Source organism: Oncorhynchus tshawytscha, linkage group LG21 (genome assembly GCF_018296145.1).
Source record: "Oncorhynchus tshawytscha isolate Ot180627B linkage group LG21, Otsh_v2.0, whole genome shotgun sequence".
NCBI classification, from domain to species: Eukaryota; Metazoa; Chordata; class Actinopteri; order Salmoniformes; family Salmonidae; genus Oncorhynchus; species Oncorhynchus tshawytscha.
This window is the reverse complement of record NC_056449.1, coordinates 36,285,133-36,309,615: the sequence shown is the minus strand read 5'-3', so window position 1 is coordinate 36,309,615 and position 24,483 is coordinate 36,285,133. Positions and strand designations below refer to the sequence as shown.

Here is a 24,483-nt window from a genome sequence, read left to right as displayed (position 1 = left end):
AAAACAACAATTTCAGGTCTTACCATAGTTTTGACTTAAATCTACTTGGAAATTTAACTCTGCCACTCAGGAACATTCACCCTCTTTGTAAGCAACTCCAGTGTAGATTTGGCCTTGTGATTCAGGTTATTGTCTTGCTGAACAGTGAATTAATCTCCCAGTGTCTGGTAGAAGGCAGATTGGACCAGGTTTTCCTCTAGGAGTTCGCCTGTGCTTAGCTCCATTCAGTTTCTTTATATCCTGAAAAACTCCCCAGTAAATTTTTACAAGCAATACCAATAACATGATGCAGCCACGAAGGCATTGGAAAACACCCCTGGTCTTTGTGGTTGAATCAGTGTTTGATATTCACTGCTCGACTGAGGGACCTTACAGATAACTAAATATGTGGGGTACAGAGATGAGGTAGTCACTCAAAAATCATTAAAAACACTAACATTACACACAGGGTGAGTCCATGCAACTTACGTGACTTGAGTAAATGTTTACTTCTGAACTTATTTAGGCTTTCCATGTTGAATACTTATTAACTCAAGACATTTCAGCTTTTCATTTTTTTATTTAAATGAGTAAAAAGTTAAAGAAAAATCATTCCACTTTGACATTATGGGGTATTAGATGTTGGCCAGTGGAAAACAATAGCAATTTCAATTCAGGCTTTAACAACAAAATGTGAAAGAAGTCAAGGGGTGTGAATACTTTGAAGGCTCTGTATAACTCTCTCAAGGTCTGTGTCAGTCTCTCTCGGTCAACGGCTCTGGAGGAATTCTGTCCTCTCTTTAAAAAAAAACTCATTTAAATTTGCCGGCTCGTCTTTCTTTCAGATGAAATTTGCCACAGCTCCGCCACAACCCCCTCCACAACCCCCTCCACAACCCCCTCGGCTCCGCCGGTTCACACAATGTAGACCCATTCTGACCTCTAGAGCCTAACGCTTGGGTGACCATGAAGAGTTCTGGGGGGGGATCTCATCTCATGTCCTGCCTATCTGGGCGAGGATGTGTGTGTGTGGGAGGGGGTGATGGTGACTTTCTCCCCCCCTCCCTAAAGCAAAACACTAATCAATAACTAAAATGGCATTATATTTCAGTCCTACCCTGGTATTTGTGTAAGAAACTAAATACATCTATAGAACCAGAACGATAGTCTCCTGGGGCATCAGGGAACCTAGTGGTTAGAACATTGGGCCAGTAACCGAAAGGTTGCTAGATCGAATTCCCGAGCTGACAAGGTAAAAATCTGTCGTTCTGCCCCTGAACAGGGCAGTTAACCCGCTGTTCCTAAGCCGTCATTGAAAACAAGAATTTGTTAACCGACTTTCCTAGTTAAATAAAAGTTTAAATAAAAAAGTCATTAAATAATTCATCAGTGGCATTAAAATATTGCTATTCATTCAGTCAATGCTGTTCATGGACTACGGCTCAGTGTTCAACACCATAGTGTCTCAAAGCTCATCACCAAGCTAAGGACCCTGGGACTAAACACCTCCCTCTGCAACTGGATCCTGTACTTCCTGACGGGCCGCCCCCAGGTGGTAACACACCTGCCACGCTGATCTTCAACACGGGGGCCCCTCTGGGGTGCATGGTCAGTCCCCTCCTGTATTCCCTGTTCACCCATGACTGCATGGCCAAGCACGACTCCAACACCATCATTAAGTTTGCAGACGACACAAGTGGTAGGCCTGATCACCGACAGATGAGACAGCCTATAAGGAGGATGTCAGAGAACTGGCAGTGTGGTGTCAGGATAACAACCTCTCCCTCAACGTGATCAAGACAAAAGGAGATGATTGTGGACTATAGGAAAAGGAGGACTGAGCACACCCCCATTCTCATCGACAGGCTGTAGTAGAGCAGGTTGAGAGCTTCAAGTTCCTTGGTGTCCCCATCACCAACAAACTATCATGGTCCAAAACACACCAAGACAGTCATGAAGAGGGCACGACAAAGCCTATTCCCCCTCAGAAGGCTGAAAAGATTTGGCATGGGTCCTCAGATCCTCAAAAAAATTCCACAGCTGCACCATCGAGAGCAACCTGACTGGTTGCATCACCGCCTGGTATGGCAACTACTCGGCCTCCGACCGCAAGGTACTACAGAGGGTCGTGCATACGGCCCAGTAAATCACTGGGGCCAATCTTGCTGCCACCCAGGACATCTAAACCAGGCGGTGTCAGAAGAAGGCCCTAAAATAAGCCAAAGACTCCAGCCACCCTAGTTATAGACTGTTCTCTCTGCTACCGCGCGGCAAGCAGTCCCGGAGCGCTAAGTCTAGGTCCAAAAGCCTTCTTAACAGCTTCTACCCCCAAGACATAAGACTCCTGAACAGCTAATCAAATGGCTACCCAGACTAATTTACATTGACCCCCCCACCCCCATTTTTACACTGCTGCTACTCTGTTTATTATCTATGCATAGTTACTTTACCTACATATTACCTCGACTAACCGGTGCACCCGCACATTGACTCTGTACCGGTACCGCCTGTATATAGCCTCCACATTGACTCTCCACCGGTACCCTCTGTATATAGCCTCCACATTGACTCTGTACCGGTACCCCCTGTATATAGCCTCCACATTGACTCTGTACCGGTACCCCCTGTATATAGCCTCCACATTGACTCTGTACCGGTACCGCCTGTATATAGCCTCCACATTGACTCTCCACCGGTACCCTCTGTATATAGCCTCCACATTGACTCTCCACCGGTACCCTCTGTATATAGCCTCCACATTGACTCTGTACCGGTACCCCCTGTATATAGCCTCCACATTGACTCTGTACCGGTACCGCCTGTATATAGCCTCCACATTGACTCTCCACCGGTACCGCCTGTATATAGCCTCCACATTGACTCTGTACCGGTACCCTCTGTATATAGCCTCCACATTGACTCTGTACCGGTACCCTCTGTATATAGCCTCCACATTGACTCTGTACCGGTACCCTCTGTATATAGCCTCCACATTGACTCTGTACCGGTACCCTCTGTATATAGCCTCCACATTGACTCTGTACCGTAATACCCTGTATATAGCCTCCACATTGACTCTGTACCGTAATACCCTGTATATAGCCTCCACATTGACTCTGTACCGTAATACCCTGTATATAGCCTCCACATTGACTCTGTACCGTAATACCCTGTATATAGCCTCCACATTGACTCTGTACCGTAATACCCTGTATATAGCCTCCACATTGACTCTGTACCGTAATACCCTGTATATAGCCTCCACATTGACTCTGTACCGTAATACCCTGTATATAGCCTCCACATTGACTCTGTACCGTAATACCCTGTATATAGCCTCCACATTGACTCTGTACCGTAATACCCTGTATATAGCCTCCACATTGACTCTGTACCGTAATACCCTGTATATAGCCTCCACATTGACTCTGTACCGTAATACCCTGTATATAGCCTCCACATTGACTCTGTACCGTAATACCCTGTATATAGCCTCCACATTGACTCTGTACCGTAATACCCTGTATATAGCCTCCACATTGACTCTGTACCGTAATACCCTGTATATAGCCTCCACATTGACTCTGTACCGTAATACCCTGTATATAGCCTCCACATTGACTCTGTACCGTAATACCCTGTATATAGCCTCCACATTGACTCTGTACCGTAATACCCTGTATATAGCCTCCACATTGACTCTGTACCGTAATACCCTGTATATAGCCTCCACATTGACTCTGTACCGTAATACCCTGTATATAGCCTCCACATTGACTCTGTACCGTAATACCCTGTATATAGCCTCGTTACTGTTATTTTATCGCTGCTCTTTAATTATGTTATTTTTCTTAACTTCAGTTTATTTTAGCAAATACTTTTACACTTATTCTTCTTAAAACTGTATTGTTGGTTAAGGGCTTGTAAGTAAGCATTTCACTGTAAGGTCTACACCCATTGTATTCGGCGTATGTGACAAATCGAATTTGAACTAGCCTACACTTTAAAAAAACGTATTTTTCTGTAGGGAATAAAGCAGCATTTGACGAAATCACTGTCCTAGATCAGAACAATTTTACCATAGACTTAGAATTCCTTTAATTATCAGAACATGATTGTAATTCTAAGAATATTCAATCCAAGCATCAGAGAGACAGACCGAGAGAGGTATAGGGAGAGCGGGGAGGAGATGGGGGACTGTGGGGATCCCCTGTTAATCTACATATCGAGTGGTTCAGTTCAAAACATGGAGCCCCCCCCTTCCTCCCTGCTTAACAACAGCGGTCGACATCTCTTTGAAGCACCGCTCAGCTCGTTTCCAAACCCCCCCAGGGGTGGAGGTGGAAGGGGGGGGGGTAGAGGTAGAGGTGCTTTAGGGGCCCCAGCCCAGTATCAGACTGGTTGTGCTTGCCTGGGTCCTGACAAGGCGAGTGAGACAGAGGAAACACTCCTAGCAGTGGGGCTATGGAGGAGGATAACTCCATCTGAAATACTCCTAGCAGTGGGGCTATGGAGGAGGATAACTCCATCTGAAATACTCCCAGCAGTGGGGCTATGGAGGAGGATAACTCCATCTGAAATACTCCTAGCAGTGGGGCTATGGAGGAGGATAACTCCATCTGAAATACTCCTAGCAGTGGGGCTATGGAGGAGGATAACTCCATCTGAAATACTCCTAGCAGTGGGGCTATGGAGGAGGATAACTCCATCTGAAATACTCCCAGCAGTGGGGCTATGGAGGAGGATAACTCCATCTGAAATACTCCCAGCAGTAACACTATAACGGCTAATGATTTAGTGATGTGTTATGATCTCATGTCTGGTTTATCTGATAAACTAAAATACCCCTGGAAATTGAGTTCTAGTCAGATAAGATACTAAGCGGAAGCCTCTACACATCAACCTCTCTTGCGGTCAATCACAAAAACACAGACAAAAACACAACAACCTACACCCGTGTCTCTGCACCCCTCCCCCAGCCTGGCTGCTCCTGTTGACGGGCTTTTGTTTGGGCCTGACTCAGGGAGCATATGGCAGGTGGCCCTCTCCCTCCCCACCCTCTAAACCCCGGGCCTCCAGGCAGGCCTGCCGCAGTGTGTGTGGGGTGAATTGGGGGTGTGGGGTGGGGGGGTAGTTGCTCTTTTTAAAGCCCCTTCTCTCTAACACAAATCGTTAGCCACACTATTGCAGGTCATCCACAGCCGGTACACACAATGTAACACACAACCATTACAAAACATTCAAACCCACCCACTGAACCCATTCAACCAATGCCCCAGCATTGTGGTTACTGCTACGTGGTTACTGCTACGTGGTTACTGCTACGTGGTTACTGCTACGTGGTTACTGCTACGTGGTTACTGCTACGTGGTTACTGCTACGTGGTTACTGCTACGTGGTTACTGCTACGTGGTTACTGCTACTAGGCTCCATGTAGCAGGACAGTAGCATGGGAGACACAGAATAAAACACAGCACAGAACTAACTGGCAATAGCCAGCTGAGCTCATTGAGAGGGAATAAATAATACAATGAGATTACATGAACATAGTGTTGTATAGCGGTCTGAGGCACTGCATCTCAGTGCAAGAGGCGTCACTACAGTACCTGGTTCGAATCCAGGCTGTGTCACGTCCGGGCCGTGATAGGGAGTCCCATAGGGCAGCACACAATTGGCCCAGGGCAGTCCGGATTAGAAGTCATTGTAAATAAGAATTTATTCTTCACTTACTTGCCTAGTTAAATAAAGGTTAAATTTAAGATATCACCTCTGACCTCATGAACATAGTGCTGTATGTCTATTGGAAAGATATCACTTCTGACCTCATCATGAACACAGAGCCAAACTCACAGACTGCAGACAGACAGTAATGGTACAGGGCAACACCAAACAGTTTCAGCTGGACTTTCACATCAACAAATAGACAGCTCAGCAGGATAAACTGTGGAGAAAGATAAACCCCCCACCCCGAGCGTGTCAAACCAGACCTCTTCATTACACAGCCCCACAGACGAGCAAACCAAAGCAAAAAGTCAACCTCCCAGCACAGAGTACTACTCCCTCAGTGAAATGGATACATTCACCCAGCTGGAGGTAAGGCAGGTGGAGCTGGAACAGCAGGAGAACACACACTCCAGTCTGCACAATAAATAAAAAAATGAAAAAACATCCTCTCAACCAGACCCAGAGAGCTGGAGAGAGACATATCTGCACTCTGGACTGTGGTGAGACAACAAGAGAAAGAGCAGGAGAAGAACAGAACACTAGAGGATCAGACTGCAGGAGGAGAGGGTGAGGGGGATGGCGTGTGACAGAGAACAACCTACTAGAGAGGAGACCACCCCCACAGAGAAGCCAACAGAACCCCCCCAACTGAACCACCCTACCAAAGTCTTGGCACCACAGCAGAACAGTCCACCCCAGACCATAGCCTCAATATCATAGCAGAACAGATAAACAAAGAACCCCACACCCAGGGGATCCTACCCGCATCAGAGCATATCAGAAATCAGCTAATTGGAAAACACTAAAACAAACACAAAAGAGTTATCTTTCCAAAAACAGATGTATGGGTAAAAACACTTCTCCAATCTTTTTGGCTCTATAAACAAAAAGCAAAAAACATACACAGGATCAAATACAAATCTTAGAATCAACTATTAAAGACGACCAGAACACACTGGATTCTCCAATTACATTGAATGAACTACAGGACAAAATACAAACCCTCCAACTCAAAAAGGCCTGTGGTGTTGATGGTATCCTCAATGAAATTATCAAATATACAGGCCACAAATTCCAATTGGCTTAAACTATTTAACATCATCCTTAGCTCTGGCATCTTCCCCAATATTTGGAACCAAGGACTGATCACCCCAATCCACAAAACTGGAGACAAATTTGACCCCAATAACTACCGTGGGGATATGAGTCAACAGTAACCTTGGGAAAATCCTCGGCATTATCATTAACAGCAGACTAGTTCAATTCCTCAGTGAAAACAAATTGTACTGAGCAAAAGACAAAATTGCCCTTTTTAACCAAATTACCGTACGACAGACCACGTATTCACCCTGCACACCATAACCAACAAACAAACCAAAAGGCAAAGTCTTCTCATGCTTTGTTGATTTATCACGAGGGTCTGATATACAAATTGATGGAAAGTGGTGTCAGAGGAACAAACATAGAACATAATATCCGTGTAAACAAACAAGTCTGCAGTTAAAATTGGCAAAACACACATTTCTTTCCACAGGGCCATGAGGTGAGACTGGGATGCAGCTTGAGCCCCACCCTCTTCAACATACAATGTATATCAACGAATTGGCGCGGGCACTAGAACTGTCTACAGCACCTGGCCTCAACCTACTAGAATCTGAAGTCAAAATGTCTGTTTGCTAATGATTTGGTGCTTCGGTCACCAACCAAGGAGGGCCTACAGCAGCACCTAGATCTTCTGCACAGATTCTGTCAGACCTGGGCCCTGACAGTGAATCTCAGTAAGACAAAAATAATGGTGTTCCAAAAAAGGTCCAGTTGCCAGGACCACGAATACAAATTCCATCTAGACACTGTTGCCCTAGAGCACACCAAAAACTATACATACCTCAGCCTAAACATCAGCGCCACGGGTAACTTCCACAAAGCTGTGAACGATCTGAGAGACAAAGCAAGTGCCTTCTAAGCCATCAAACGGAACATACATTTTAACATACCAATTAGGATCTGTCTAGAAATGGCCTGGGGTCCGCTCACCAACCAAAGATTCCACAAAATGGGAAAAGCACCAAATTGAGATTCTGCATGGAGCATTCTACAAAAAATATCCTCTGTGTACAATGTAAAACACCAAATGATGCAGAGCAGAATTAGGACGATACCCGCTAATGATCAAAATCAAGAAGAGTCGTTCAATTCTACAACCACCAAAAAGGAATCGATTCCCAAACCTTCCATAACAAAGCCATCACCTACAGAGATATGAACCTGGAGAAGAGTCCCCTAAGCAAGCTGGTCCTGGGGCTCTGTTCACAAACACACCCCACAGAGCCCCAGGACAGCAGCACAATTAGACCCAACCAAATCATGAGGAAACAAAAAGATAATGTTCTTGGCACATTGGAAAGAATTAACAAAAAAACAGAGCAAACTAGAATGATATTTGGCCCTAAACAGAGAGTACACAGTGGCAGAATATCTGACCACTGTGACTGACCCAAACTTAAGGAAATATTTGACTATGTACAGACTCAGTGAGCATAGCCTTGCTATTGAGAAAGGCCGCCGTAGGCAGACATGGCTCTCAAGAGAAGACAGACTATGTGCTCACTGCCAACAAAATGAGGTGGAAACTGAGTTGCACTTCCTAACCTCCTGCCCAATGTATGACCATATTAGAGACATATTTCCCTCAGATTACACAGATCCACAAAGAATTTGAAAACAAATCCAATTTTGATAAACTCCCATATCTACTGGGTGAAATTCCACAGTGTGCCATCACAACAGCAAGATTTGTGACCTGTTGCCACAAGAAAAGGGCAACCAGTGAAGAACAAACACCATTATAAATACAACCTATATTTATGTTACCTTTTGTAGTTTAACTATTTGCACATCATTACAACACTGTATATAGACATAATATGACATTTGTAATGTCTATTCTTTTGGAACTTTTGTGAGTGTAATGTTTACTGTTCATTTTTATTCCACTTTTGTTTATTATCTACTACACTTAGGCAATGTTAACATGTGTTTCCCATGCCAATAAAGCCCTTAAATTGAATTGAGAGAGATACGCAATGAGTCTGTCATTAGTGATGCGAAATACCTGCTATGCAGAGCAGTGTCCTGACTTCAGAGAGGGATGCCAGGGAAGAGAAATGTTGAAGTCACTGGGTATGGGACTATAGTCCATGAGTGTACATCCTAAAATTGCACCTTATACAGTGCACTACTTTGAACCCTGGTCCGTATACAGAGAACTACTTTGAACCCTGGTCCGTATACAGAGCACTACTTTGAACCCTGGTCCGTATACAGAGCACTACTTTGAACCCTGGTCCGTATACAGTGCACTACTTTGAACCCTGGTCCGTATACAGAGCACTACTTTGAACCCTGGTCCGTATACAGAGCACTACTTTGAACCCTGGTCCGTATACAGAGCACTACTTTGAACCCTGGTCCGTATACAGTGCACTACTTTGAACCCTGGTCCGTATACAGTGCACTAATTTGAACCCTGGTCCGTATACAGAGCACTACTTTGAACCCTGGTCCGTATACAGAGCACTACTTTGAACCCTGGTCCGTATACAGTGCACTAATTTTGAGCCCTGGTCCGTATACAGTGCACTAATTTTGAGCCCTGGTCCGTATACAGTGCACTAATTTTGAGCCCTGGTCCGTATACAGTGCACTACATTTGACCAGAGCTCATGGGGTGTCTGGAGTCTTGGTATATACGAGCACCATTGAAATGGGACCATTGGAAGGGTATGGATTCCTTTAGGAAAAAGACTGATGAAAGGATGCTAAATGTGTAGACAGACGTTGAACAATTCGTCTCACGTCCCTGTGACTGCCTGGGAAGAAGACGTTCTGAGAATCCATTTCCTTCCTCTCACAAATCGACTATGGACCAATACCAACAAACGAATACCACAGAAACACAATTTACCTTGCTGTGAATGTCTATGAAAAACACTCACACAGTTCAAACACAGGGAGAGAAAGTTTGAAGAGAGAGAGCCCCCCCAGAGAGCAGAGAGAGCCCCCCCCAGAGAGCAGAGAGAGCCCCCCCAGAGAGCAGAGAGAGAGAGCCCCCAGAGAGCAGAGAGAGAGCCCCCAGAGAGCAGAGAGAGAGCCCCCAGAGAGCAGAGAGAGCCCCCCAGAGAGCAGAGAGAGAGAGCCCCCAGAAAGCAGAGAGAGAGCCCCCAGAGAGCAGAGAGCCCCCCCAGAGAGCAGAGAGAGAGCCCCCAGAAAGCAGAGAGAGAGCCCCCCAGAGAGCAGAGAGAGCCCCCCAGAGAGCAGAGAGCCCCCAGAAAGCAGAGAGAGAGCCCCCCAGAGAGCAGAGAGAGAGCCCCCAGAAAGCAGAGAGAGAGCCCCCCAGAGAGCAGAGAGAGCCCCCAGAGAGCAGAGAGAGAGCCCCCCAGAAAGCCGAGAGAGCCCCCCCAAAAAGCAGAAAGAGAGCCCCCCAAAAGCAGAAAGAGAGCCCCCCCCCCAGAGAGCAGAGAGAGAGACCCCAGAGAGCAGAGAGAGAGAGACCCCAGAGAGCAGAGAGAGCCCCCCAGAAAGCCGAGAGAGAGCCCCCAAAAGCAGAAAGAGAGCCCCCAAAAGCAGAAAGAGAGCCCCCAAAAGCAGAAAGAGAGCCCCCCAGAGAGCAGAGAGAGACCCCCAGAGAGCAGAGAGAGACCCCCAGAGAGCAGAGAGAGAGCAGAGATATTACCAATAGGCTAACAGGATTAAGTTCTGACTGTTGAGAGGCACAATGGAGGCAGTGATTGATTAACCCAGCGCGGAAGCCTGTAGAATTTGAACAAAGACAATGTGTGCCTGTCAAAGTCTGAGTACCAAACGGCAACCCTATTCCCTAGTTAGTGCACTACTTTTAGCCAGTAGTGCACTATATAGTGAATAGGGTGCCATTTGTGGGACACAGAACGAGCGCAGAGCAGAGTGGGCATCAGACCTGAAACTCAGGGGAACCAGAGTACTGAACAACCAACCAGACAGAGAAGTCCAGTTCAAGAACTAGGCCAGATTCCAGCATCTCGGGGAGATTAAACAGCAAACCCAACCAGGACAACTTTGAATCAAAACAGCCCTTTCAAAGTCTTCATCAAATCACACAGAGCTGATCACTAGGAGGAACCTAGCGGGTGGGAGGGAGGCAGCTAAGAGAAGGGTCTGACTGTTCTCTCACTCAAAAGACTCCTTAATTAGTCAAGTCAGAGAATCTTCTATCAGGGTTTTTGGCCGATACGTTTTCATCTTTTCATTTAGTGTTCCAGTGAACTGTACGAGCGCCACCTAAAAAAAGCCTCGCGTACGTCTCCCCAGTGAGCGGACCCCATCCCAGACTCCCTGTTTGACAGCATCATTTGTGTAATTACCCATGATGCGGTGTTGAAGTACAGACAAGCCGTTAATCACCACACTTATAGAAACTACTCCTACACAAACTAGGCTACATGTAGTAACAGGAGCACAACTCCAAGATCACAATCAGCCATCTGACAAAACCCAGTTCCAAGGTTCCTTTGTGTCTTTACTCCTGCTCTAATGGCTTTCATACGCTTTGCTGTGCAGGACATTCATTTAGATCTTGACAGATGCCACCAGGAACGAATAAAAGACCCAGAGGCAAAACCCTGCAGACACGTTATCAAAGCTAGGATCAAAGCTGTGCACGTGAAGACGTACAGACACAGGCTAATCTTCACAAAGTCACAGAGACTGGGTTTCTACCTAAACGATGTGAAAAGCCACAGTACCACAAATGATATAGGGCTTTCCAGCCAGCCATCATCTGGACACTGTAGTAAATTATCATTACAAAATGGTAATGATGGGAACTGAGAGGGTTAGGCTATAACAGTTATAACATAACTGAAGCTGACAACAGCCTTAATTCTGTAAAGACTCACGGTACTTACTGGCGAGGAGCAGGCAGGACAGAGCGATGACGTAGAGCTGTTTGACGGCTACATCGTAGTGATCCATGAACAGGTCCAGTAGGTAGACAGACAGGTGTCTGGCTGTGGGACACAGCTGGTAGCGGTTCGACAGTATGGCCAGCAGGTCCGCAAAGTACCGACGCATCCCTATCTGAGGGGAGTGGGCCCGATACACAGGCAGCTTCAACTCCTAGAGGGAGAGGATGAAAAAAATGGAGGGAAGGAAAGGAGAAGGAAGATGGAAGAGAAACAATATGGAGAGTAAGGATAAATATAATATAGGTTAACGCACAAACATACAGTGCTTTTGAAAAGTGTTTCACATTTGGTCACGTTACAACCTTGTTCTAAAATTGATTCAATCGTCCAGGCGTGACACTTGGCATTCAGACCAAAGACTTTAATCTTGGTTTCATCAGACCAGAGAATCTTGTTTCTCTTGGTCTGAGAATAATTTAGGTGCCTTTTTCTCCCATCTCCACAGAGGAACTCCGGAGCTCTATCAGAGTAACCATTGGGTTCTTGGTCACCTCCATGACCAAGGCCCTTCTACCCCGATTGCTCAGCTTGGCCGGGAGGCCAGCTCCAGGAAGAGTTTTGGGGGTTCCAAACATGTTCCATTTAAGAATGGAGGCCATTGTGTTCTTGGGGACCTTCAATGCTGCAGAAATGTTTTGGTACCCTTCCCCAGATCTGTGCCTCGACATAATCCCGTCTCAGAACTCTACAGACATTTCCTTTGACCTCAGGGCTTGGTTTTTGCGCCGACATGCACGGTCAACTGTGGGGCTTTATATAGAAATGTGTGTGCCTTTCCAAATCATGTCCAATCAATTTAAATTTACCACAGGTGGACTCCAATCAAGTTGTAGAAACATATCAAGGATGACTTATGAAAGCAGGATGCAGCGGATGTCAATTTCGAGTCTCATAGCAAATTTTCCAAGGGCACTGTAGATAGCCATGTCTGAAAAACTACCATCCATGCCTACAGACTACATTTCCATATAGAACCCAATACTACATTTCAATTTAGGTCAGGAAGGGGAGTGAGAGGAGGGGTACAGGGTTCCCCATGGTGAGTAAAGGGAAGGGGACAGGAAGTAGTGGTGGCTATTCAGCATGATAAATATCCATTAGGATGGGGGCAGGGTTGAAGTCTGTTTGGGAAAGGGGGGGGGAGCCAAAGGAGGCTGGTAGCTGAGAAGTGGTGGCTATTCAGTAGTCTGACCGTCTGGTAGAAACTGGTTTTATTCATTTTTTTTTTTTAACCTTTAACTAGGCAAGTCAGTTAACTTGCTCCTACCTGGCACGCAGGCGTCCCATCTAGAGCTCTGGAAATGCAAATGCGCTACGCTAAACGCTAATAGTATTAGTTAAAACGCAAACGTTCATTAAAATACACATGCAGGGTATTGAATTAAAGCTACACTCGTTGTGAATCCAGGCAACAAGTCAGATTTTTAAAATGCTTTTCGGCGAAAGCATGAGAAGCTATTATCTGATAGCATGTAACACCCCAAAAGACCCGCAGGGGATGTAAACAAAATAATTAGCATAGTCGGCGCTACACAAACCGCACAATAAAATATAAAACATTCATTACCTTTGACCATCTTCTTTGTTGGCACTCCTAGATGTCCCATAATAACTATTGGGTCTTTTTTTTCGATTAAATCGGTCCATATATAGCCTAGATATCGATCTATGAAGACTGTGTGATAAACAGAAAAAAATAGCGTTTCATAACGTAACGTCATTTTTTAAATTAAAAAAGTCGACGATAAACGTTCACAAAACACTTCGAAATACTTTTGTAATGCAACTTTAGGTATTAGTACACGTTAATAAGCGATAAAATTCATCAGGAGGCGATGTAAATTCTATAGGTGTCCGTCTGGAATAAATGTCCGGAGAAATCTCAACAAAACATCCTGCCGGAGACCGGAGGGAATCGGTTCCCTTGGGTTGGTTCGACCAAGAATCAAATCTGAAGCAAATGAGAAGACTCTAGACATCCTGTGGAAGCTGTAGGTACTGCAACCTCGGCCTCATTTAATCCGGTTCACCTTTAACAATTCCTGGAAGTGGCGCATGGATATTTTTTTCCATTTTCAGTGATCAGATTTTCCTGCGCTTTTCGATGAAACAGATGCTCTGTTATAGTCACAGCCGTGATTTAACCAGTTTTAGAAACGTCAGAGTGTTTTCTATCCACACATACTAATCATACGCATAATACTATATTCCTGGCCTGAGTAGCAGGGCGCTGAAATGTTGCGTGATTTTTAACAGAATGTTCGAAAAAGTAGGGGGTAGGATCAACAGGTTAAGAACAAATTCTTACTTATAATGACGGCCTGCACCGGCCAAGCCTGGACAACGCTGAGCCAATTGTGCGCCACACTATTGGACTCCCAATCACGGCCGGTTGTGATACAGCATGATTCAAACCAGGGTGTCTGTAGTGACGCTTCAAGCACTGAGATGCAGTGCCTTAGACCGCTGTGCCACTCTGGAGCCCAGTGTTCTATTGGCCAGTCAGTTTTAGCCATGATGCTCCTGTACTGCACGTGTGAGTGATGGATGCGGGAAGAACAGGCCGTGGCTCAGGTCCCTGATGATCTTCTTGGCCTTCCTGCAACACCTGGTGTTGCAAGTGTCCTGAAGGGCAGGCGGTGTGCATCCAATGGTGCAGTCGGCTGAGCGCGCCTCCCTCTGTAGTGCCTTGGTCAGTGGCGGTGCCATACGAGGCTGTGATGCAGCACAACAGTATGCTCTCAAGGGTGCTCCTGTAGAACACTGAGGGCCTTCAGGGACAAGCCAATTCAATCACTGCCTCTCAGGACAACCTCCTGAGGTTAAAGAGTCGCTTTCGTGCCTTCACCACTGTCCGTGTGGTTTGACCATTTCACCTCCTCGGAGATGTGTAAGCCGAGGAACTTGACATTTTTGACCGTCTCCACGGGAGCCACTCCTAAAGTCCACAATCAGCTCCTTTGTTTTGCTGACATTGACGAAGAGGTTTGTTTACCTGGCACCACACAGTCAGAGTGCCTGTCTTGTCGCTGTTGGTAATTAGGCCTACTGCGGTTGTCGTGTCGTCAGCAAACTTGGAGTTGAAACTGAGGCAGTCGTGGATATACAGAGTTCAGGAGGGGACTGAGGGCGTATCCTTGTGGGGGCCCCGTGTTGAGGAGCAGTGTGGAAGAGGTAATGCTTCCTACATTCACCACCTGGGGGGCAACCTGTCAAAAAGTCTAGGGCCCAGTTACATAGAGAGGAATTCAGTCCCAGGGCCAGTGAACTTCGAGCGAAGCTGTAGTGGATAAACAGCATCCTCAGATTTACATTCCTCTTGTCCAGCTGGGTGAGCGCAGTGTCATGGCGATTGTGTCGTCAATGTATCTATTGGGGCGATAGGCAAATTTGAGAGGGTTGAGTGTCAGGGAGGGAAGTGGTGATGTGGTCTTTAACAAGCCTCTCAAAGCACTTCATGATGACGGAAGTGAGTGCTACAGGCTGGTAGTCATTCATTTCAGTTACTTTCCCTTTCTTGGGCACAGAGATGATAGTTGACATCTTGAAGAAAGTGAGAATAAAAGGCCTGAGCTAGAGCGAGATTGAAAATGTCCAAAAACACAACAGCTAGCGGGTCTGCACATGCTCTGAGAGCACTGCTAGGGATGCTCCCTGGGCCGGCATCCTTGCGAAGGTTAACACGTTTGAATGACTTCCATACATCCTCTGTGGAGACCGTAAACATGTAGCCCTCGTTGTCTTCAGGAGCTCTCCTCAGCAGCGAATAGTCGTTATGCTCGAAGCTTGAGAAAAAAGGTGTTTCGCTCGTCGGTAGCGCACTGTTGGTGTCGCGACGGGAGAGCGCGCGGTTGGTGTCGCGACGGGAGAGCGCGCGGTTGGTGTCGCGACGGGAGAGCGCGCGGTTGGTGTCGCGACGGGAGAGCGCGCGGTTGGTGTCGCGACGGGAGAGCGCGCGGTTGGTGTCGCGACGGGAGAGCGCGCGGTTGGTGTCGCGACGGGAGAGCGCGCGGTTGGTGTCGCGGCGGAGAGCGGGAGAGCGCGCGGTTGGTGTCGCGACGGGAGAGCGCGCGGTTGGTGTCGCGACGGGAGAGCGCGGGTTGGTGTCGCGACGGGAGAGCGCGCGGTTGGTGTCGCGACGGGAGAGCGCGCGGTTGGTGTCGCGACGGGAGAGCGCGCGGTTGGTGTCGCGACGGGAGCGCGCGGTTGGTGTCGCGACGGGAGAGCGCGCGGTTGGTGTCGCGACGGGAGAGCGCGCGGTTGGTGTCGCGACGGGAGAGCGCGCGGTTGGTGTCGCGACGGGAGAGCGCGCGGTTGGTGTCGCGACGGGAGAGCGCGCGGTTGGTGTCGCGACGGGAGAGCGCGCGGTTGGTGTCGCGACGGCTTTCTTTTTGTAATCCGTGATCGTTAGAAGCCCCTGCCACATCTGACCCACTGAATTACTCTTCCACTTTGTCCTTATACTTGCGTCTCGCCATCTTGAGCGATCTGCATAGGTCATTTTGTATCGTTTAACCATACAATTGTCCCTGGTCACCTTGCCCCGTTTATAAGCAGAATCTGTCTCCTGCAGTTTCCCCCGACAAGGCTGCCATCAATCCATGGTTTTCGAAAGACACCATCGGTATCGCAACATCTATGCATTTTTTTTAATGAATCCAGTGACTGAGTCAGTGTATTAATTGATCTTATCCCCAGAGGAAACCTGTAACATATTCCAGTCCTCATGATCAAAACAGTCTTGGAGCATGGATTCTGATTAGTCAGACAAGTGTTGTACAGATGTGAACACCAGGACTTCCCTTGAGTCTTTGTTTGTAGGCGGGGAGGAACAAAATGGAGTCCTGATCTGATTTGCCGAAAGGAGGACGGGAGATTGCCTTATACCGGTGTCGGAAAAGCATGTAGCGTCGGTCCATTGAGAATCTCTGCGAGTTGGACAGCCAACCTTTTGATAGTAATCGGGAGCATTGTTCTCAAATTTACTTTTGTTAAAGTCCCTATTGACAATGAACACTGCCTCCGGGTACACGGTCTCCAGTTTGTTCAGGGTGACAATGAAGATCTTTGAAAGCATTTTTGGTGTCCGTTTGGGGCGGGATGTGGTAGTGCACAGGTACCATTTTTGACACGCCCCCTTGGACACACCCAGTCTCCTCCTAGTCAACCACATAGAATAGAGGAGCATCACGTGAGCCTTCAGCTTAAAGACACATTTAACAAGGGGAGCGATATATATATATATATATCTATATCTGTTCAAGACTACCCTGCAGTCTGCACTATGTCTTATGTCTCATATACTATGTCTTGTATATGAGCCCCAGCTGAGGTCAGTGTGGAAAACAGACATGCAGTATCATACTATATCATCACCTGTTGATTTTTGCAGTCTGCACTTGGGGGAGACAGACACCCGTCAGACACTGTGGGGGGGGGAACACAGACACCCGTCAGACACTGTGGGGGGAAAACACAGACACCCGTCAGACACTGTGGGGGGAACACAGACACCCGTCAGACACTGTGGGGGAAAACACAGACACCCGTCAGACACTGTGGGGGGAACACAGACACCCGTCAGACACTGTGGAGGGGGAAAACACAGACACCTGTCAGACACGGTGGGGGAAGGAAAACACAGACACCTGTCAGACACGGTGGGGGGAGGAAACACAGACACCTGTCAGACACTGTGGGGAGGGGAGGAAACACAGACACCTGTCAGACACTGTGGGGAGGAAACACAGACACCTGTCAGACAATGTGGGGAGGGGAGGAAACACAGACACCTGTCAGACACTGTGGGGGAGACACAGACACCTGTCAGACACTGTGGGGGGACACACAGACAATACTGGACACATGTAAGATCTATACATATAAATATATATATAAATATATTTATTTATATATATATAAATATAAATAAATATATATATAAATATATTTATTTATATATATATAAATATAAATATATAAATATATTTATATTTATATATATATAAATATAAATATATATATATAAATATATTTATATTTATATATATAAATATAAATATATATATATGTATATAAATATATATATAATATATAATAAATATAATATATATAAATAAATATATTTATATATATATATATATATATATATATATATATATATATATATATATAAATATATATATATATATATATATAAATATAAATATATTTATTTATAAATATATTTATTTATTTATTTTTATATATATATATATATATATATAAAAATAAATAAATAAATATATTTATATATATATATATATATATAAATATAAATATATATATATGTATATAAATATATTTATTTATTTATTTTATATATATATATATATATAAATAATAAATATATATTTATATATATATATAAATATATTTATATATATATAAATATATATATATATATATATATAAATATATTTATTTATTTATTTTTATATATATATATAAATATATTTATTTATTTATTTATTTATTTTTATATATATATATATATATTTATATTTATATATTATATATATTATATATATATATATATTATATTATATTATTTTATATATATATATATATATATATATATAAAAATAAATAAATAAATATATTTATATATATATATATATATATATATATATAAATATATATATTTATTTATTTTTATATATATATATATATATATATATATATATAAAAATAAATAAATAAATATATTTATATATATATATATATATATATATATATATATATATATATAAATATATATATATAAAAATAAATAAATAAATATATTTATATAAATATATATATAAATATAAATATATATATATATATATAAAAATAAATATATATATATATATATATATAAAAATAAATAAATAAATATATATATAAATATATTTATTTATATATATATATAAATATAAATATAAATATATATAAATAAATATAAATAAATATAAATAAATATATATATAAATATATTTAAAAAACACTTTCTCCCATATGTATAGCCTTTAATGCCTCACGAGTCTGTCTCTATCCGAATACAGGCTTAGAAAAACGAGGAGTTATGGTTTTTCAAAAAATGCTTTGTTTCGTCATACCCCACATAGATGAATATTTGATCTAAAAAAAAAACAAGGGCTTTATAATGTGGATTTATTTCATATCAGACTGAGTCGGGGTGGATTAATCTCTTTAAGTAGTGCTGTACCAGTTTGTGGTTTGCTGCTAGAGGCACACGAAAAACATCCACCCATACTAAAAATACAGGTTACTATTGTTTGTCAGAGACAGCGGGCCTACTTCCCCTTCCCTAAGGGTTGTCTAAATAACAAAACGCAGCCCACGTGTAAAGCTAATCTTCACTGGATACTGACTTGCTGTAGATCGGTGAAGAATAACCCTGTGGTGCCTGTCAGCATGACCAACGTACTGATGACCACAATCTATGGCACACACGTGCCTCACATATTTAATCTGCGAGTTACATCAATTGTCTGTTAAGTTTGTTGTATGTAGGCAATACCTTAACAACGGTGATCACTAAGGTGATCGGCAGCTGAAGGACAATATAAACAGTGCATACAGACACCCCCATAAACACTACCCTCAACTTGAGTTCTCCTCTCTTCTCTGCCCCCCCCCACCATGCATGCCTTGCCTCTGGTCCATCAGTCTGTCTGAGGGTTCAGTGGTGCAGGGCATTGTGGGGAACCGCAGCATAATTAATGCAGTGGACTCGATGCAGAGAGGTGGGGGGGGCAGACTAGCCTGCTGATGGGCTACAATTATTTAGAGATAGGGTTTATGTCTGGGGTGTCGTTTGGCTTTCGAAGACCTTACATCAGCATCCATGTTGTTTTACAGGGATGTTTTGTCTTTGGTCTGCAGATTAGTTAAAGGGTTGGGGTGGGGTCAGAATAGAAGCAGAAGGGAGGCCCTAATCTACACGCCCCCTGGTTACAGACGTCCAACTCACTGATTTAGACACGAGTAAATCAAATGACTGTTAGGCTTAGTGAATAACTTGTAAGGAGACTGCCCGATTGTAACAGAGTGGGGGCAGCTGCCTGCAACAATTCCATCTATCCAAATACTCCCCCTACATGTGACGTGTGCGTAGACACACACACAAACCTACTCCATATTGTTCTTTCTAAGTAGAATCAAATTAGCTATGATATTCTTGCTCCCTTTATGAGGATGGCAGTCCAGTGACAGATGCTGCCATTAAAATGGCCAAACAGTAAAATATCATCAAGCCGGAGGTTAGCCTAATTACTGCATCAGCCAATTAATGAGCCTCAACCCTTCTGTGTAATCTAAATTAGACCACACTCACAAAGATGACAGTCATGTAATTATATCCATCTGCCAACATTAACTACACTATATAGAAGCTATAAATAGAAGGTGAGGAGTTGCTATCATGTCCCTCTACTGGCTTGGATCTTCATTTTCACCAAAGCACGTTGTATGTCAACAAGAAAACATACATTTTACAATTTTTTTTAACCTTTATTTAACTTAACTTTAACTTTTCAATAACGGCCTAGGAACAGTGGGTTAACTGCCTGTTCAGGGGCAGAACGACATTTGTACCTTGTCAGCTCAGGGATTTGAACTTGCAACCTTCCGGTTACTAGTCCAACGCTCTAACCACTAGGCTACCCTGCCGCCCCATTTAAGCCACTGAGCAGAAGCGCTTATCCAGTGTGACATACAGGAGCAATTAAAGTTAACTGCCTTGCTCAAGGGAACATGAGATTTTCCACCTCGTCAGCTTGGGAATTTGAACCAGCGACTTTTTGGTTACTGGCCCAAAGCGCTGAATCGCTAGGTTACCTAGATTAGTTGTCTTTTTCAGGTTAAGATGCATTTAAGCATAGGTGAACTGCATGCCACCAGACTCGAAGCGTTCTCCCTGGCATTGAGAACATCCCATAATACACATGTCACCATGCAGTTGAGATTCTTATCACGTGGTGATGAGGAAAATGGAACTCCAGGAATGAACCAAGGAGACCCAGAGAACTGCATTCATAGAATTAAAATTCAGAATTCTATTTATTCTGATTCTATGATTGGCTGGTCTTACCTTGATGCGGAGGGACTGATGGATATCCCCTGCTAGCTGTCCTTTCCACCATTGTAACTCCCTTTCCATCTTTCCCATTCAGAGGAGGCCACAAGGATGAAGTTCAACCCTGCAGACACACAGCAATGTGGGCTAAGTCAAGAGACATCCTGGCTGAACACAGCATGTTTTGGTGTCTTATCACAACTTTAGGTATTTGATATCAAAAGGGACAAGGATTTATAGAATAAGTTGTAATATCCTATATTCATACTGGTGAATAAAAATCTATTTTATAAGAGAGTTGAAGTCCCAGCAAATAAAAAAAATGTTTATTTCAAGGGGAATAAAACATTGTATCCTTTCTATTAATTTGCACAATGAATTTATGTTTATGTTATATATATATATATATATATATTTCTAAATTGCATTGTAGAGAATTGTATTTAACCATGTAGGCTAGTTGAGAACAAGTTCTCATTTGCAACTGCGACCTGGCCAAGATAAAGCAAAGCAGTTCGACACATACAACAACAGAGATACACATGGAATAAACAAAACATAGTCAATACAGTAGAAAACATAAAACAAATGTTACATACAGTGAGTGTAAATGAGGTGAGATAAGGGAGGTAAGGCAATAAATAGGCCATGGTGGCAAAGTAATTACATTATAGCAATTAAACACTGGAATGGTAGATGTGCAGAAGATGAATGTGCAAGTAGAGATACTGGGGTACAAAGGAGCAAGATAAATAAATAAATACTGTATGGGGATGAGGTAGGTAGATGGGCTGTTTACAGATGGGCTATCTATGTACAGGTGCAGTGATCTGTGAGCTGCTCTGACAGCTGGTGCTTAAAGCTAGTGAGGGAGATATGAGTTTCCAGCTTCAGAGATTTTTAATGGGTTATGGGGGCAAAGTGAAACATGCCTTTGATATTAATGAAAGCAATCAGTTGAAATCGATTGTTAAAGATCAGCCTTTGATTTTTAAAATACTTAAAAAAAACACATCCAATAGCCTTTCGAAATATTTCAAATGCAAATTTGTGAGCTGGTCTTTTGTAAGCTTTAAAATGTGATTGAGTTAATTTCCTCCATGACCATGTGTACAGTAAACATTGGTCACTGGCACTGCATCGCCCTTGATCGTTCATGACTCAGTTCCATTACATTCCACCCAATAGCCATTTATCAGAGGTTGTATGTTAAGAGCGGTGACGCTCGGTCTGAACATTTACCACGTTTTGGATACATAAGGACTTTAAATCTTTCATATTTGCGAGACGTAATTAAATAAATAATAAAACAAATTTAAAAAATGATACACTTTTATAGGGTAAGGGTTCCCACACAGCAAATGTCCACAGCGCTTGTTCACGGAAACCAGACGGATGACTGCCGGTGCTAAATAAAACTATCCGAGTCTCCTAACCTGTGTGTAACTGGAAGACAGACGTCACAAACCTGTCACTGAAAAGAATAATGTTGGCTGTAACAACGGTGTTAAAACCGGTTAAAAACAGTGTATTTTGCATTTGTTAAATTATTTGGGATGTTTTTCTAGAACCGTACCTCAATTGAAAATCGCTTCAAGTTTAGAAGAGAGTATTTTGCCGGTTTAGTCTTTCAGAGCCAGTTCGCCCTTTAAAACAGAGTATGTAAGGTCCTTGAACTAAGGAGTAACGTTCGGCTCCTTTGGTCCAATACTGGGCTATGGTACTGAATTTAAAATGCCTTAAAGTGGGGAGAGAAAAAAAACTAAATGGCAATTGTAGCGCTGGGGTAACAAAATAACTTTTTTTGTAGGCCTAACAATAACATTGCTACTGTGTCACAAATCTGCTATGAGAAAAGCAATACGTTGATAATGGAAACATTTTTCATGACTTTCTCGCTCATTTAGCGGTGTCAACACCACGAGTGTTTTTTAAAACAGAAACGTAGACCACTCACGCGGTTATAATACTATTATGTATAGGCCTATACCTTAAACTTAGACAAAGATCACACCTGACTGTTGACAGCATTACATCATTGATACACACATTTAGTAAACTTTTAGATTCTCTAAATGTCCAAGATCGCATGTGCCGCTCACCCTATCTGACAGGAATGCCCCCAGACCTCTTTGTTTCACTCCGACATCCTCAATGAAGAATTCCTCTTTGGGAAGTTTTGTATTATCCTCGGTACCGGCGAAAAGCGACGACTGTTTCCGTTATTCAGTTGACAAAGAAACAATGCTCCAGACCAGTTTAATTAAGCTGTTATCTCGTCTGTTTACACTTTCACAAAGATTTTTTCCACGGATCCTCGTTCAACGAAGTGGTTTGCTTCCCCAGCTGCTGTTGCGGTCGGTGAGGAGCTAGTGAATTTGCGTACGCGAAAACCGAGTGTAAGATGGGAAATGTAGTCCAAAAACACGTGACCAAAATGGGCTAATTACGACAATAACTCATTCTCTAATTGATTTCAAATAAACTAAACTTGTCTCTCAAACACTGGCATTTTGAAAACGGATAGAGCTGTTGAGATGATTGAATCAAGTTTTTATTGCAAATCACTTCGTTAACGTTCTCAAGTGGCATGTGTGTAAAAACGTTTTCCTTGAGCACATTGTAAAATGTACTATAATAAGATTTATAACACAAAATAAACCATTTTAATGACATGTAACACGGTTAGTGCATTCTCGTTTAATTTAGACAGAGAGGGATAGTTGCAAATAGGAAAAAAAAGAAAAAAAGTTGCATGTAGGAACATCTTATTGCTGAATATAAACAGCACTCCAAAAAATGTAACGTGAAAATAAAATAATTTCCTTCATTTTCACTCCAATCAGCCATAACAAAATCAAATCAAATTTTGTTTGTCACATGCACCGAATACAACAGGTGTAATACTTACTTACAAGCCCTTAACTGTCAATGCAGTTTTAAGAAAAAATAGAATGCAATGTTATTCTGTTATTACACTGAGCAAAAATAAATGCAACATGAAACAAAGATTTTACTGAGTTACACTTCATATAATGAAACCAGTGAATTGAAATACATTTATTAGGCCCTAATCTATGGATTTCACATGACTGGAAATACAGATACACCTCTGTTGGTCACAGATACCTTAAAAAAAAGGTAGGGACGTAGATCAGAAAATGAGTCAGTATCTGGTGTGACCACCATTTGCCTCATGCACATTCTCCTTTCGAGTCTATCAGACTGTTGATTGTGGCCTGTGGAATGTTGTGTGACTCCTCATCAATGGCTGTGCGAAGTTGCTGGATATTGGCGGGAACTGGAACACGTTGTTGTACACGTCGATCCAGAGCATCCCACACATGCTCAATGGGTGATATGTCTGGTGAGTATACAGGCCATGGAAGGACTGGGCCATTTTCAGCTTCCAGGATTTGTGTACAGATCCTTGCGACATGGGTCCTGTGCATTGTCATGCTGAAACATGAGGTGATGGTAGAGGATGAATGGCACGACAATGAGCCTCAGGATCTCATCATGGTATTTCTGTGCATTCAAATCGCCATCGATAAAATGCAACTGTGTTCGTTGTATGTAGCTTATGCATGCCTATTCCATAACGCCACCTCCGCCACGGGGCGCTCTGCTCACAACGTTGAGATCATCAAACCGCTC

The 24,483-nt window shown here is 43.3% G+C and overlaps 1 protein-coding gene across 1 annotated transcript in view; it reads right to left on the bottom strand.

The window, feature by feature from the left end:
• The window catches only part of LOC112220679 (cyclin-J), a 90,542-nt gene extending 67,339 nt beyond the window's left edge, over positions 1-23,203 (bottom strand). The window contains exons 1-3 of the mRNA XM_042303429.1: positions 22,929-23,203; positions 20,842-20,950; positions 11,646-11,856 (exon numbers count right to left, since the gene is read on the bottom strand). Coding sequence (XP_042159363.1) covers positions 11,646-11,856; positions 20,842-20,919 — 289 coding nt within the window. The 5' untranslated portion in view covers positions 20,920-20,950; positions 22,929-23,203. The remainder of the gene's footprint in view (positions 1-11,645; positions 11,857-20,841; positions 20,951-22,928) is intronic.
• Between the last annotated feature and the right edge of the window lie 1,280 nt (positions 23,204-24,483).